Below are 14,564 nucleotides of genomic sequence, written 5' to 3'. Positions count from 1 at the left end.
AATTCAAAAAATTGTGTCTATTTTCATTTTTATAATTATATTTTTATATTTATATACAAAATTACAAAGTCACATTCTTGTGCGCGATTGCTCGTGGTTGTCTGGACTCTGCTGACTACTGGGGTCGAGTTACCTGTTTTGGGTTGTCGGAGCGGTCGGAGCAGGGAGGGGACACGATCACAGTCGCTGGTGAGACGGTGTGAGCGTGATTCACTGTTTACTGTTTATCGTCCTCGATAGCGTGAGTTACTCTTTTTGCTGAACATTGCATCTAAAGCGAATACTCCTTTTTCATTTGGGCTTTAATACTACAACCGCTGTCAGATATTTGCGCATGGATGACCGGTTATCATAAAAGAATGCGCAGGGGTAATGAGCATTTTTAGCCGGTGAAGTGTTGGAAGTTTTGCGTCATAACAGATACGTAGTTTTCATCATCCGAAGTAGCAACATTTAGAAACTTAAGGGGGAGCAACAGGTACTAACTTAAGTCGTTTGGACTTTTCTTAGCTTGTGTTTCCTTGTTCTGGCCTGCCGGTCACGCTGGGTCACGCAGTTTCCTCTTGTTTGTTTTATTTTAACACGTCATTGGCAGCGTCTGGGATTTATTTACTTTGCCGATGCATTACATAATGACAAAACTGCCTTGAGTAGTGTGTCATTTGTTAATTATTGCCCTTTAGTTTTAATCGGCGCAAGAGGGTGGGGGAGCTGATATGCTCAGGAATGTGTTGCATCGCGGCGCATGCAAATGCCGGCTGTCTCGCAGAGCGCCGAGACTGCGGGAAATAATTCACTGTGAACTGAAATCTTTCTCCCTTCCTTTTTCCCTTCCAGCGGAAAAAGAAACAATGAGTATTCAGTGGACAATAGTAGCGGCTTTTCTTTATGCCGAAATTGCCGTAGTTCTGCTTCTCATGATCCCGTTCATCTCGCCGAGATCGTAAGTTTTAATTTTCCTGCAGCCTTTTATGTAGAGTAGATTAATGATATTTTTGCATGCTGAGAGGGGAAAAAAAAATAAGAACGATGACAACGCCTTGACCTTTCATGCTTAGAAACTTATCACTTGTACCGTTTCCTCCTCACCTCTATTCTTTCTTACAAGATGGAACAAAATATTCAAATCACGATTCTTCAAAAGCCTCGGCGCACAAGCGGATATATACTTCACAGTCATGATAGTTGTCCTCGTCCTCTTCTTCTTTGGTAAGTCTTCAACCTGTCTTCAACCTTGCCCGTTGCCAGTAGATGACACCTGGCCTGTCACCGTAAATATGTGCCTGGGCCCTCTAGTGCGAACTGACATGTATTGCTAGTTCCAGAGGCAATACATTTTCTATGCATTTCCTTATCTTAAAGCTAGTTAAATTTTTTGCATCATTAAAATAGTGTGTGTCGGTCATTTCAGATACTACTCTATGCTTCACTAGGCATTTCTTTGGAAGGCTACATAAGGTATGAGCACTTGCACAGCCATAGGCGTGCAAGAAGGCAGCACCACACACTAGAGTTTAGTTTTGTACTGTTCCCCTGTAGCAGCAACAAGGCAAACGGCATGAAATGCTTCAGCTTCTTTATGCCATTGAGAGCTAATGCTGGATGTCCACACTCACTATCAGTGAACATTACTAACATTAAGGTGTAGCAATAAATACTAAACTTGCAAAACTTACTTTGGGTTGACATGTGACTTCAAAGGTCTGCTTAAGCGGTGCCACTTGGGCAGTGTAACAAAAATGTAATGTTATGGACGCATTGCACTTGTGTTATGTCGGCAGTTCTGCATCACTGTACACTGCATTGTGATCACACCCATACTGTAATTACAAAAAGTCCAGCAAGTATCTGAAAGTCGTTAAGGCTATGGTTTTTTTTTTAAACCTGCATCGCTGTATTGTGATCATGCCCATACTGTAATTACTAAAAGTTCAATGAGTACCTGAAAGTTGTTAAGGAAAGATCACAGTGAAACCTGTCTTTTAGCATGAATGTATTTTTACATATGTAAATAATGAGAGTCCAGATTAGCTTGTAGCTTAGCATTGTGGTTGGGCTTAGTTTAGTAAGCTATGAATTAAGTGGACAAGTTGTAAGATACTCGTGAAGTCACTGATGCGAGCAAAGCTGATGCCATTGAGCTTGTGTTAGTAACGTAGTTGTAAGTTTAGTCATTGTGGTACCTACCCGTGCACGATTGCTAGCATTTATTATGTGTGTTACGTCATTGATGGCAATGGCAAGCTTCAAGTGAAAAACCTGGCAGCATGGTTCTCAAGTAGCATGTAAACGATAAACTGACTCTTGAGTGGAAAATTGATCTCTCCTTACCTTTCAAGAATTGTTTTTTTTTTTTCTTGTATGCCCATTTTTCCGAGGTGTAGTTGTGCCTGGCGGCTTGCCTGCCTGTGACAGTATTTTTGACCATTCTGTGGAAATACTGTAAAATGAGCGTGGCTAGACCTTGCAATCTATTTGGCTTGCAAGAAGCTTCTAGAATGTCAAATAATGTAAAAGCATTGGACGCTGTTGGCAGGCTAAGCGTACTGCAGGTATAAAAGCAGTCTGCAGGGAGACACTTGTGTGGAAAAAAAATTCAGTTGCTGCAAGTCGTAGTCCTTACTGCAGCAACTGCTCTCTTGTTATGTGTGCGGACATGTTGTCAATGTTACTAAATTCTGCTTGCCGAAACACCTTCAGTGGCAAAATGTACTATAAGCATCAAATGGATTACGAATGAGATAACTGAAGTGCAAAAACGAAATAGCAATATCAGATGCTGGAGAAGGAAAAGAAGTCTCATTAAAATTTCCAAGGAACAGTCATCACACCACCAAAGTGAAAATCAGCTGCCCGAGCATCAAGCCTCTTTCAGCTCTGATTTTCTCATGTTGTCTGTGTGTTCCATTTGATGCTGGTATTGCCTATGTGTATAGTATGCTAGGCTTTCTGTGTCTTGCTGTTGCTTTTGCCAGGCCGGAACGGAATCTGCACATGTCAATCTGCGCAGAAGTGTTAATAGCATCTTCTATGCGATTGCATTTTTTTGCATTATACAATGCAATATGGTAATGAAAACCTCTGAGCCATTACATGGTTTGGATAGCTAATACCATGACATTGTTAAAGTAGCGTCAACCAATGTGCAGAGATTAAAGGGCTCATACATCTGAGATCCTAATTTCTTTTTTTTTAAATTGTGTTGAGGCAAGCTTTATTTCTGATGGTCATCCGATAATTTTTGTGCAGTTGAGTTCTTCACTGTTGTGGTGCTTATAGGAAAAAATTTTTCGCAACATTGCTCGCAAGCCGCTCTACCGATTCTACAGTGCTTCTCGTGATCAGCAGGTGTTTCGGGCCCATTCGAGTGTTGCCCGCTTTGTTCTGAGCCATCTTTTGCAATGGTGACCCAGTCTCGCTGGAAACAAATGCTCGTAAGGTTAAACAGAAAGTGGGGACAAATTAAAGTTGGCTTTTATCAAAAGATGATTGCATTGTATTGATGAAAAATTGTACAAACAGCAAAAAAAATGGAGCTGTTGAACCTAGCAAATGAAATAAAAATACAAGGCTTCTTTTCAACTGTGATCCCTTCACACCACCATTCACTTCACGGTCATAGTCACAGGTCATTTTTGGTTTAGACGTGAGGAGCTTCAACAGTTCATACGTCATATTCGGAGTTCCACAGAGATCAGTTTTAGGGCCTGTTCCATTTTTAATTTATATTAAGGACGTAGCATCTAATATATCACCTAACGTATGACTCTTCGCTGATGATTGCATGATTTATAAAAATATAGTTGACCCCACTGACGCAGCTAAGGCATCTAAATGAGTGGTGTCAGATATGGCAGATGGAAATTAATATGAAAAAAACCAAGCTGATGACCTTTTCCACGCGCATTAATACGCCTTTTAATGTATGCACAATTAATGGCAGTTTAGTTGAAAGAACAAATTGCTTCAGGTACCTTCGGGTTTTTTTTTCATTGCTGATTTAAGCTGGAGCGCCCATATAGACCACATCACAAACAAAGCATTTCGAAAACTGATTCTCGTTAAATGTGGTTTATACCTTGCCAACTCCGAGACAAAGCTTCATGCGTACACTACTCTGATAAGGTCAGCTTTAGAGTATGCCTCCATAATATGGAATCCAAGCAGCGTTTCATTAATTAACCGTCTTGAGTTTGTACAAAATAAAGCTGCCAGATTCATCCTTTCGTCATACTCACCATATCAGTGTGTCTAATCTAGAACAATCACTTAATATTCCCGACCTTGTCACTCGATCCAAGTTCTCTCGTTTACCGTTCTTTCATTCCTTATATTACGGCGACTGCCCATTCACAGCTGATTGCATCGCTCCTGCCCACCATATTTATATATATATCATCCCGGACTGATCATCCCTACAAAGTGCAGCCAATATTCACACAAGCGCTAAAATATCAAACCACATCCCTACTGTTACATATATATATATATATATATATATATATATATATATATATATATATATATATATATATATAAAAAAGAAACTCATTACCGAGTGATATAGCTACTGAAACTACTTTATCACAATTTCAAATAAAGCTTTCAGGGCACCTTGGTTGTCTATGTTGACTGTAATATTGTTTTCACTATTGCATTCTTAAACATTATGTGCTGTTCTCTGAACCTAAGTATCCATTAGTGAATGTAATGCTGTGTACTTCGATCTGTATGTATAATTCTTAACTGCATTTGTTAACTAATACATGTCAAGGTTATGTATTGTGCTATTTTTATGCCCCCCATTTAATGCCCACTTGGGCTTTTATGGTATTTAAATAAATAAACAAGCAATAATTCAATTGTCTGTTGCTGCCAGACCAACATTATCATAGCCAAAAAGAGCTAAAGCCTCGATTGTTACAAATAGTAAAAGTAGGGTGGGTTTGTCTTCAGTTTAGCTTCAGTGAACATTGCAAAGGAGATCGTAAGTGGCGGTCTTTTTTTCTGCAGACTCTATCCGTGAGATGCGCAAGTATGGAGCCCACCGTGATGAGGCACAGTCAGAGTACCACCACCACGGCAACCTGGATGTTGAAATGCAGCAGAGCATGAAGATGTTCCGGGCTCAGCGCAACTTCTACATTGCAGGCTTCTCGCTCTTTCTCTGGCTGTGAGTTCCTTGCTTGTCAGTTGAGTTGCTTGCTTGTCAGTGTGAGCAAAATCCTCTTCCTTCGGCCACTGTAGTGGCAGTGCTGCTGTTGTCACTCGCGTGTGTTGAACCTGCCTCACGTATTTCCTCTATTTTATGCGAGCCACAGTGGTGTAGTGCATTGCAGTTACCCTTAGTCACTTGCAACTTCTTTGTAAAAGCCACTTATTTCTCATTTTCGTTGCATGTTTTCGTACTGTATTCATTATAAGGACATTGCGTGCAAAGACCTTTCATGCTACTGCAGTGATTCTGATTGATGCTTTTTTTGTACTGCACACTGTAGATCTTTCCCTGTAGGAATCCACAGGCCCTGTTGTTTATGCAGAGCAGCTAAACTTCAAACTCAGTGGTTAAGGTTGCAAGTGAAGCCCAGTGGAGAACTTCCCAAGTTGTTATTGTTGAGCTAATCGTGGTACAACTTTATATTTAACTCTTCGTGTATGTACGCTTCTGGAGACACTTCTCTCCTGTGCTGTGCCTGTGATGGCCCTTCATCCTTACTGATGCAACAAAAGCAGTAGCTTGAGACGAGAGCCATTTCTTTAAGGGAATTGGAACGGATTTGGTATAAATGTATGCAAGGGCCGGAAGTATTGTTTTAGGGCCTTCTTTAAAGGAGAGCAATTGAAATTATGCCTCTCCTTCCGCCTTGCGATGTTCTGAGCCAGCAACACTCGCTGATGCAACTCTTCTTGTCCCTCAGTGTAATCCGTAGACTGGTCACCCTGATCTGCGCTCAGGCTGTCCTTCTGGCTGTCAACGAAGCATCCATGAAGCAAGCACAGTCGGCCACTGAAGCTGCCCAGAATCTTTTGAAGGTTGGCTTTTCTTATTTCTTCTTCTTCCTTTCATTTTCGGTTTTGACTTCACCTACACTGCAGCTGCTCTATTTAATCAACCATTGCACTGTATTACCTTTGACACGTTTCTTCTAATTGCTGATGTAGCTGGCAACATGTAACTGGCCTTACATAGATTTCATTTCAAAAGTTAGTGAGACAGCTTTATTTTTAATATAGAATTTGAAATGCTTGATTTTGAGTTCATTTAAGATGTGGAGAATAATAAGAGATTGCCCCTAGATTAATGGATTACCCTTTTCTGATTTGAGTAGCATAGGCTGCTTTCACAGAAAACTCATTAAAAAGGAAGAAAAATAGGACAGATATGACCACTGTTGGCCGTTCCCCCCCAAGTGTGCTGCACTCCTGTCAGGCAAGTTATTTTATTAAATAAAAAGGAAAACGAAAGGTGATGTGCACAAATTTTTAGACAGCTTTTGCCAACATCATGAATTTGAATGGAATGAGGGGGGGGGGGGGGGCAACTGCAAAGTAGCAATGAGTGTGTCCTTAGCTGCTCGGGAGTCACAAAAAGTGCCCAATTTTTAAAATTTTGGCGTCTCTCTTAGCCTGAGTTGCTTTGGGACAATAAATCTTGTAAACCAAGCCATCCTTCCAACGCATGCAGAGGGAAGTAAACCGCTCGGTGGAGTAGTTCGGCTGGCATGCGAGAAGTCTTAGTTCTTCTGTCCAATGCAGCCATGTTCTTTCATTGATTCCTTCTTGGGACACTAACAACAAATTGAAGTTCACCAGTGCCAATAATTACCGCATTCTGAATTTCAGGGGTGCTGCATTCACAGAAAACAGCTTTTGTAAGTAAAAGTGCAGTACGGGTGTCGCCACCACTAGCTGGTTTCTTGAGTAAACTGTGATTCTTTGACAGTTTTTTGGGTACCGATCTCCGTAGCTAGGCTACACAAGTATTCATTTCGAAACAGTGGCCGCGGAGTTCTTTTTGATGTGGACGTTACCAAATAATCGAAACAAGCTTGACTCGAATGGCAGAAAAGTTCTTGAATGAACATTTCCCAGCAACCCATGCTTTTTCTGCTGCCAGACAAACACATCAGCAGGGTTGGAAACTTAGCAAGAAAAAAAAAAAAAAACTATTAGATGGAGTTGTCCAGAGTTGCGCCTCTTCAAGAGAAGTGTCTGCGCACATGCAGTCAGGATTGGCAATGTGCAGATCACTTTGTTCAATCAGGCTAACTAAAAAAGAAAAAAAAAAAAAAGAAAACCGGGTGGTAAAACGGAGATGCACCAAACAGTTTAAGCATGGCAATGATGTGGTATATTTCAGTTCATGCCATGACTTGTGTCATGGTTCCCTTCCTCGCATTATTTTTTACTTGTTTGAGAGCACTGCTTGCATCAGGTCTTGCATATATTTTACAGCGGCGGGCTGACGAAGTTGAAGTAAGTACACACTGTCTTGCTGATTCTGCATGGTGGTTTTCGGAAGGAAGGGAGTATTCCTGATTGACACTGGCAACACTCCCCACTTTGGGTTGTCATCACGGGTACATGCAGTGTTTGAGACAAACTAAATGTCTGGAACGCTATGGTTTGGTTACAATGTTATGTTTGCTGTACAGATCTGCGCGTAGCATACAATCTTATATACTTGGGATCGTGTAAATATATCGGGCAAAATGGGCTAAATGCACCTTTGTCTATTTTTTACTGTGTTGCTTTGCACTCTTTGGCTGCTCTGTGCATATTAGTTCGTGTTATAGGGACTGGTGCTGTGATATCTGTTCGACACATATCAGGAAATTCGTTTGTGCATCATCTGTTCACATTATGGTCGTACCTGCTGCTGCGCTGCTATTGCATCCTTCTTCGTTTAGCAATGCATACACAAGCGAGAGCACCTTCTTATCGAACTCTGAAAATGGAGTTCTCTATAGTTTCTGGGTAGTATTTGGTAACGTAATCTCAGATATGTGTAATTTGTATATCAATTTCGGTTCAGAGTAATTAATGTGGACTAAAATTTTATGAACACCTTTCAACCGGTGGCTTGGTGCCTGGGACATTTAGTTACCAAACGCAAGTTAGTAGGCTTAAGCCTAACTGCAGTGCATGCATTTGGATGCAGGCAAAATTCAAAAAACGTTCGGGTGTTGAGATTTTGGCGCATTCATGAGCACCATGTAATCGAAATCATGCAATGCCGACTGCATGTTCCAGAGGAAAATTGTGATCTGGTTTGGTTAAATCTGTTCATGAATTAACCAGTCTTCTGTACTTCTTTGGCTTTCAGCATTTGTTTGTTAGCTCACGAGTGTTGTACTGATTTATTTTATTATTATGGGTGACACCAGCAAATATTTCCATCCAAGTTAACTCTAGGCTACATGGTTTGTCTGTGGATATAGATTACGTGTATTGAGCGACTCAGAGATTGAAGGTTGAGAACTGTGAGTAAAGCTTTTGCCCCATTCTTCCGGAGGGTGTATGCATTTCTCTACCTGTCACCTTGCTTCTGTGACTTTTGTAAAACCTTAAATTTGGTCACTGTTCCTTATTTTTCTCTCTGTTTATCTGCAGAAGAGCGACAACTCGAAGCAGAACGAGGGCAATGTCAAGACTGAGACCCTGGAGAAGCAGCTTGACGAGCTGAAGACTGAGCTGGAAAAGGCCCGCAAAGGTAACTTTGCATCAGCTGAGCTAGCCTCAAATTGTGCGCCCTTGAGCTCTCCAGAAAAAGGAGGAAAAAGAAGTGCTGGTCTGTTACCGAGAGTGGGCCTAGAGTCCAAAAGGTCATTTCTCAGAGGAGATAAGTAGCCATGCCCTTTGCAGCAGCAACCTTACTCAGACTCTGATTTGTGTTGCTATCGATTAAACATGTAGGAAATGGCCCCTTTAGGAACTGCCTCTGAAAATTCTAATCTTTCATTGTTTCATTGCTTTGAATTTTACGCCATTGCTCTTTTTTTTTCTGCTTTTCCTTTGAGTACTGTATAAAGCGTGCATTTTCAGTTTAATAACCTTAAGGGCCTGTCACACTAGCACGACACGGTGCCGATTTGGTCTGCCAACAGAGCGTCTTCCTAATGTCTGTGTCTGTGTCACACTGCACTGACGGAAACAGTCTGCTGACAGTCAGTGTCGGCGCCGCGTCGCTCGCAAGCCGGTTGTCGGCCGACGGTCACCCAACTCCTATGTCACACTAGCGAGACACTCCCCACCGACTAGGCCCACCCATTCCCAGTCTCTTCTCGTGTCATTATACTATTCCTTTTCTTAATCCTTTTATTTTTTCTGCCATGCGAGATTCTCCTTTCTACACCTACTCCCGTTTTTATTTTACTTGGTTTGTTCTCATAAAATGAAGGGACGCTTTATTTTTAATCCTTTCATAAATTCGATCGTACCATAGCAAGCACTTCCGTGATTATGGACGAAGGCTGAGTACTGCCCAGTATTTTACGGCTGTGGTTTCCGGATCAAAACGGCAGTATTCGAAAAATAAAAGCTGTCCTTGGCGAATAAGAGACAGTATTTTAAAAGCAGAAAAAAAAAAAGAAAAAAAAAGATCTCTACCCGTGGGATCGAACTTACGACCTCCTGTAAGAGAGCTAGCTGCGCTAACCACTGGTCCACAAAAGTTAGGCTTAACCGGAGCTTTCAGAGGTTGAGGCATGATTTTAGCTGATATGCTGTCTTGCAGTGTGAAAGTCGCGAAGGCAGTAGTAGCGTTTACCACTTAACTAACTGTCCAGCTTGCTGAGAGTAAACTGCAGATAGTTTGAATCATGCCGTGCAGTGCGTAAAACCTTTGGCGGATTTCGTAAAACCTTAGGCGTATTTCACAGAACCGGCCACGGGACCACGGCTGCTGTTGGTTCTGTTGTAAAGTTTAAACATAAGTTCTGCGCTTTTTTGCGCATACAATTCTTGAAACACATTGAATTATGGAAGAAAAATTTATTGCGTGATGCGTAACGTAGCATCGAAATTGGCTTGCAAAGTAGCGAGTAGACGTTATGACTGTAAACACAACGATCGAAGTGCGCAGGAGGATCGGCAGCTCTACTGCCTTCAGGAAAATAATCACTTCTTTTCATCATTTCTTTGTCACATACTGTGTTCATTTTGCACTATTCTCTGCAGTTCGGAAGCGCGGAAAGATTGCTCATGGTCAGACGCGCGTCGCAAATCTATGCGCCCCGATTCACTTGCCCCGAAAGGAAAACGCTGCTGTTGATATTTCACACGCATTCGGTGGCCCCAAGTATTTTGCCAGCTCACGGTCGTGCTTTGGTCAGGGATTATGCAATGATTCTACTTTTTTATGTATATTAGCGCTGAAAGGTATTCGCCATCGACGTGGTGTACTGAGTCGGCTTTGCGTTTCGAGGAATTTTTTGCTCGGCAGCTGATCTCTGGAAGACTCGGTCACCGACAGTCGGCAAACTGGTTTTTTCGGTGTCCCCGGCCTCAAAGCCTGTCACACTGGGAAGACATTCGGTTTTTGGTCGTGTTGGTGTCGTCGTCGGCCTAGTGTGACAGCTTGGTCGGCCGCAGGCACCTTCGATATCATTGTCGGGTTGTCAGGTCGGCATCGTGTCGCGCTAGTGTGACAGGCCCTGTAGTAACTGTTGTCAGTTGGTGCTATTTCTTTTAGCAGGTAGCTGAACAGGTTTTACAGAATCGTCATGCGCCCTCACCGGAATTTGGAGCACTAACCATGCACCACTGGAAGGCAAATAAGATGCTTTTTAGATTCTCCTCTCAGTGTTCTGTAAGGATTTTTTTGGTTTTGTTCTAATGCATTTGGGTCATGCAGTGTACGATTGCTCGATTGCAAAAAAAAAAAAATGCAGATGCGCATGAGATATGCTGGGTGCAGCTTTTGCAGTTCACTTAAATTAATCATCAGCAACTGGCCATATAAGTCTGCCCCCACTCTTTGCATTCTGTCTGGGCTATGTTATTTTTCTTTCTGTTCTTAACACTAAAGCTTGCCTAGATAACTGCTAACCTAAGAGCATTTCTGCATCTCCACAGATGTGTCCCACCTGACCAAGGATCGGGATGCCGTGAAGCTTCAGGCAGAGAACCTGAGCAAGGAGTACGAGAGACTCTGCGAGGAACACTCCAAGGCACAGCAGGTATGGGTCGCTCTGGATTTGTGTTGTGTCAGGCGGGCCTTTACCTCTGAATGTGAAACATGTTGGTTTCTGTTTGCTTGCACAGATTTAAAAATGTAAACGTGCGTGCTGCTGCTGGGGCATGGGCTTTAAAACTAATTTCGTTATTTACTGTCCAGATTTGATGAGATTTCACAGAATTGTTCAGTTTAGTTTTTTCTGCTGATTTCAAATTTGCAAACATCTTCCTTCTAGGGCAAATAGTTCTAGAGGTATTAGATAATTATTGCTATTGTCTGCTCAAGCAATAAGGAAAAAAATGCTCATCGTAAATTAATTTTTAATATACAGGTAGATACTATAAAGGGTAAGGAATGCAATGTTGGAAGCACATTTTTTATTTTCACTTGTAAAATTTTATCTTGAAATTCTTACATAATTGCCATGGCTGTGAGTGCCAAGTTCAGTGGGCCGCTAAATTTCTAGTACTAGCTCAGTTTTAAAACTGCTTCCAACGTTGCATTCCTTACACTCTATAGTATATTAAATATATATTAAATATATATTAAATATATATTAAATATATATTAATATATATATATATATATATATATATATTTCCTGTATATTAAATATATATTTCTTATTCGCATTTCATTTCCTGTTGTTAGAGCAGACGATAGCATTAATTTTCTAATACCCCTACAATTAGTTGCCCTAGGAGGAAAATTCTTACATATTTGAAATCGGCAGCAAAACTGAACAATTCTGTGCGGTTTTATAAACATCGGGCAATAAATAACAACATTAATTTTAAAACCCATGTCCGCCCTTAAATTTTTTGCTCAGGTCTGTGCCACTGCAGTTCAAATACATGCTACTGGCAATGTATTGCAGGCTACTCTTTAAAAAAAAAAAAAAAAATTATTGCCGTCTTTGAGCAGAACAATACATGATGCTGCAGCTGCCTCAACAGCACCCATGCATACAACAGTGTTTCATTTATCTATCGTTAAGTGTCTGCACCGTCATTGGTGGTTTGGTTTACATCTACTGCAAGGCAGGAAGCTGCTCTTTCGTCAACTTCCATTTAGCTCTGCCCCACAAAATTTCCTCCTAATCTTATCTCCCCACTTGACTCTTTGCCCTCCCTTTTCCATGGTTTCATTCTTATCCTTCCTGCTACAGTGATTGATGATGGGTTGTCATCAGTCCACTGCTTAATGATTAAATAACGACAACAAGCCTCGAGTATTCACAAACTTCCTGTGTGGCCAGATGCACCTACTGCAGAACTATGGTTTCGACATTTTGTTTTATGCACACGCATTGTTTCTTTCTAGCTGTATGAAATTTTTTTTTTTAAGGGGGGGAATGCCTGTCATTAAATTTTAGGTATGGATGTCGCAAAATAATGCAGCAAGATGCGAGTTCATTTTAATAATATGCAAAATTTTAATAATATGCAAAATAAAATTAGCTTTTTTTTTTCTTTGTGAATGTAGAGTACCGGGGCAGAGGGTCTTGTTATTGGCAAACTTTTTATCCTGTAACCTTCACAAGGTTTGCATTAACAGCTTGATAGTTTTCAGTGAATAGAAGAGCCACGCTCATGCCTCTTCTTCTTAGCAATTCTCTTATGCTTGTGGAAAATGAAGCCCTTAATTTGATTGAAGGGATGGCTCTCAGCCACTGTTTGGGTAATTAGGGAGTTAGGAGGGATGGGAGTGTAGCTTCCTCAGAGTTTTTCAAGCTATTTCTCGTTGCTTGCCATGCTGCCTATCTGCGCTTGTAACTTGTAAGTGCTTTGTAACTGCACATACAGCGCCGCTCAAATTCTTTGCCTCAATATGTCGCAAAAACATCTGAAATAGCTGCGCTCAAATTTTGCATTAGGGAGTATCATAATTGTCCTTATGATTGTTTTTTCGTTTTTTGCTTTTAGTCTTCCTATTTGCTCTATCATATTTGTGTTTTATTTTATTTCCAGGCGGCAGCTGCAGGTGGTGAGCCATCAAACAAGAAGGACAACTAGGAAACGGCGAAAACGATCTTAAACAGTGATACATGCCGCTCGAATGACAACTGCACCATTCTCTCATTTCTTCCTTGCACCGAAAATTTTTTCCAAGAGACAGCATGCCGGAAATGCACTGTCTGGACGTGGAAGTGTGCGTGCATGTGTTGTGTGCTAGTTTGAGTGCTGCGCTTGTAAGTGGGACTCCCCTTGTTCTGGTGGTTGTGTGTTTGGCATCGCTTTTGAGAGTGAGCAGTTAATTTTATTTGATTACATTGCACGTTGTACAATAATCTCCTCACGGCTTTTTGTTTTTTATACATATATCTATGTATACAGCACAGCCTCTTTTCCAGAGGACCGGTCTTACTCATTTTTATACCTGTGTTAACAAATATGATGAATCGTTCAAATATATAGCACCTGTAATGCAGGATTCTAAGCAAGTTGCAATGTACTGGAGCTCACCATTTCTTAAAACGACCATTTTCCCTATATCAAGACTAGTACGGCTTCAGGCATGTGTTCCTAGACCGCTACTGTACGCTCTAATGAGGGAAGAGTTACTATTGCTGTATGTATACAATGTGCAAAAATGTTTGGTTACAGCTTTCTCTTGGCATGTTTCATTTCTGCCTTGAATCAAATAAAAGTCAGTTCACTCTGCTTGCTCAGTATCATTATTGAGCTCTACTTTCCTCAGTGGAATGGATGCGCAATATCGGCACGCAATGAAAGCCTGTTTTACAGAGCTCCGACAACACTCATTCTGATGCAGTGCAATTATTTGCTAATGCTTTCAAAAAAGAAAAAGAAGTCTTCAAAACAAAGCGCCACTTCTTCCAAAAGGTTCACCCCATCTTTCTCTTGGTTATGGAGTTACCACTTAATTACGGCAGCTTGGTGGCTGTGGCATTTAGATGCTATGCCAAAGGTTGGATCCAGTCCACATTTCATAGGACTAGGAGTCTGAGTGCAAAAATGCCAGTGCTCCTATCCTAAATACTTCGAGAAGGAGGAGGGGGGGGGGGGGGGACTATTTTTTTTTTTCTCCAGCACGCCCTGTTTCGCTTTCCTAACGTAGGGTACCACAAAAAAGTCTAGAACAGTTTTTCCTATGGTAGTAGCAACTTTCTCCAGATGACAGGAAACTATGCGCGAGTGCTGGTATTTTTAGTTCTAGAGTAAAAACTATCATTCGGCACACACTCTGGTTTTGGAGAGTTCGAGACACGGAAGACACACCGGAGAATTTCCATGAATTTTTTGTTCTGCATTTCCACCATGGCTTAGCGATCAATCCTCTTTGCCACATTTTCCACAGCTGCTGGCAACATAATGCAATCAATTTTCTGATGAGAAATTCTTGAAGTATAGACGCAAAGTTT

The 14,564-nt window shown here is 41.3% G+C and overlaps 1 protein-coding gene across 2 annotated transcripts; it reads left to right on the top strand.

Moving 5' to 3' along the window:
- Positions 1-110: 110 nt before the first annotated feature.
- On the top strand, positions 111-13,842 carry LOC146208633 (B-cell receptor-associated protein 31). Of its 2 annotated transcripts, XM_084595540.1 has the most exons (9): positions 111-241; positions 838-943; positions 1,109-1,209; positions 5,014-5,173; positions 5,919-6,033; positions 7,456-7,476; positions 8,614-8,713; positions 11,077-11,180; positions 13,150-13,842. In XM_084595540.1, the coding sequence occupies exons 2-9, from the start codon at positions 852-854 to the stop codon at positions 13,192-13,194; spliced, it is 738 nt and encodes a 245-aa protein (XP_084451666.1). In that variant the 5' UTR covers positions 111-241; positions 838-851; the 3' UTR covers positions 13,195-13,842. The 2 variants fall into 2 exon arrangements, with proteins under 2 accessions (XP_084451666.1, XP_084451676.1); XM_084595550.1 differs by lacking the exon at positions 7,456-7,476.
- Positions 13,843-14,564: the final 722 nt, after the last annotated feature.

This window comes from Amblyomma maculatum, chromosome 1 (assembly GCF_055883805.1).
Source record: "Amblyomma maculatum isolate TAMU_Amacu chromosome 1, ASM5588380v1, whole genome shotgun sequence".
Taxonomy (NCBI): Eukaryota; Metazoa; Arthropoda; class Arachnida; order Ixodida; family Ixodidae; genus Amblyomma; species Amblyomma maculatum.
The sequence above is the reverse complement of the archived record's forward strand: the minus strand, read 5'-3'. Positions and strand labels throughout refer to the sequence as shown.

Coding starts and splice junctions, on each gene's coding strand:
- LOC146208633 (XM_084595540.1), top strand. CDS start 852: ATGAGTATTCAGTGGACAATAGTAGCGGCTTTTCTTTATGCCGAAATT. Junction 5,174..5,918: donor TTCTCGCTCTTTCTCTGGCT/GTGAGTTCCTTG, acceptor CTTGTCCCTCAG/TGTAATCCGTAGACTGGTCA. Junction 11,181..13,149: donor AACACTCCAAGGCACAGCAG/GTATGGGTCGCT, acceptor TTTTATTTCCAG/GCGGCAGCTGCAGGTGGTGA.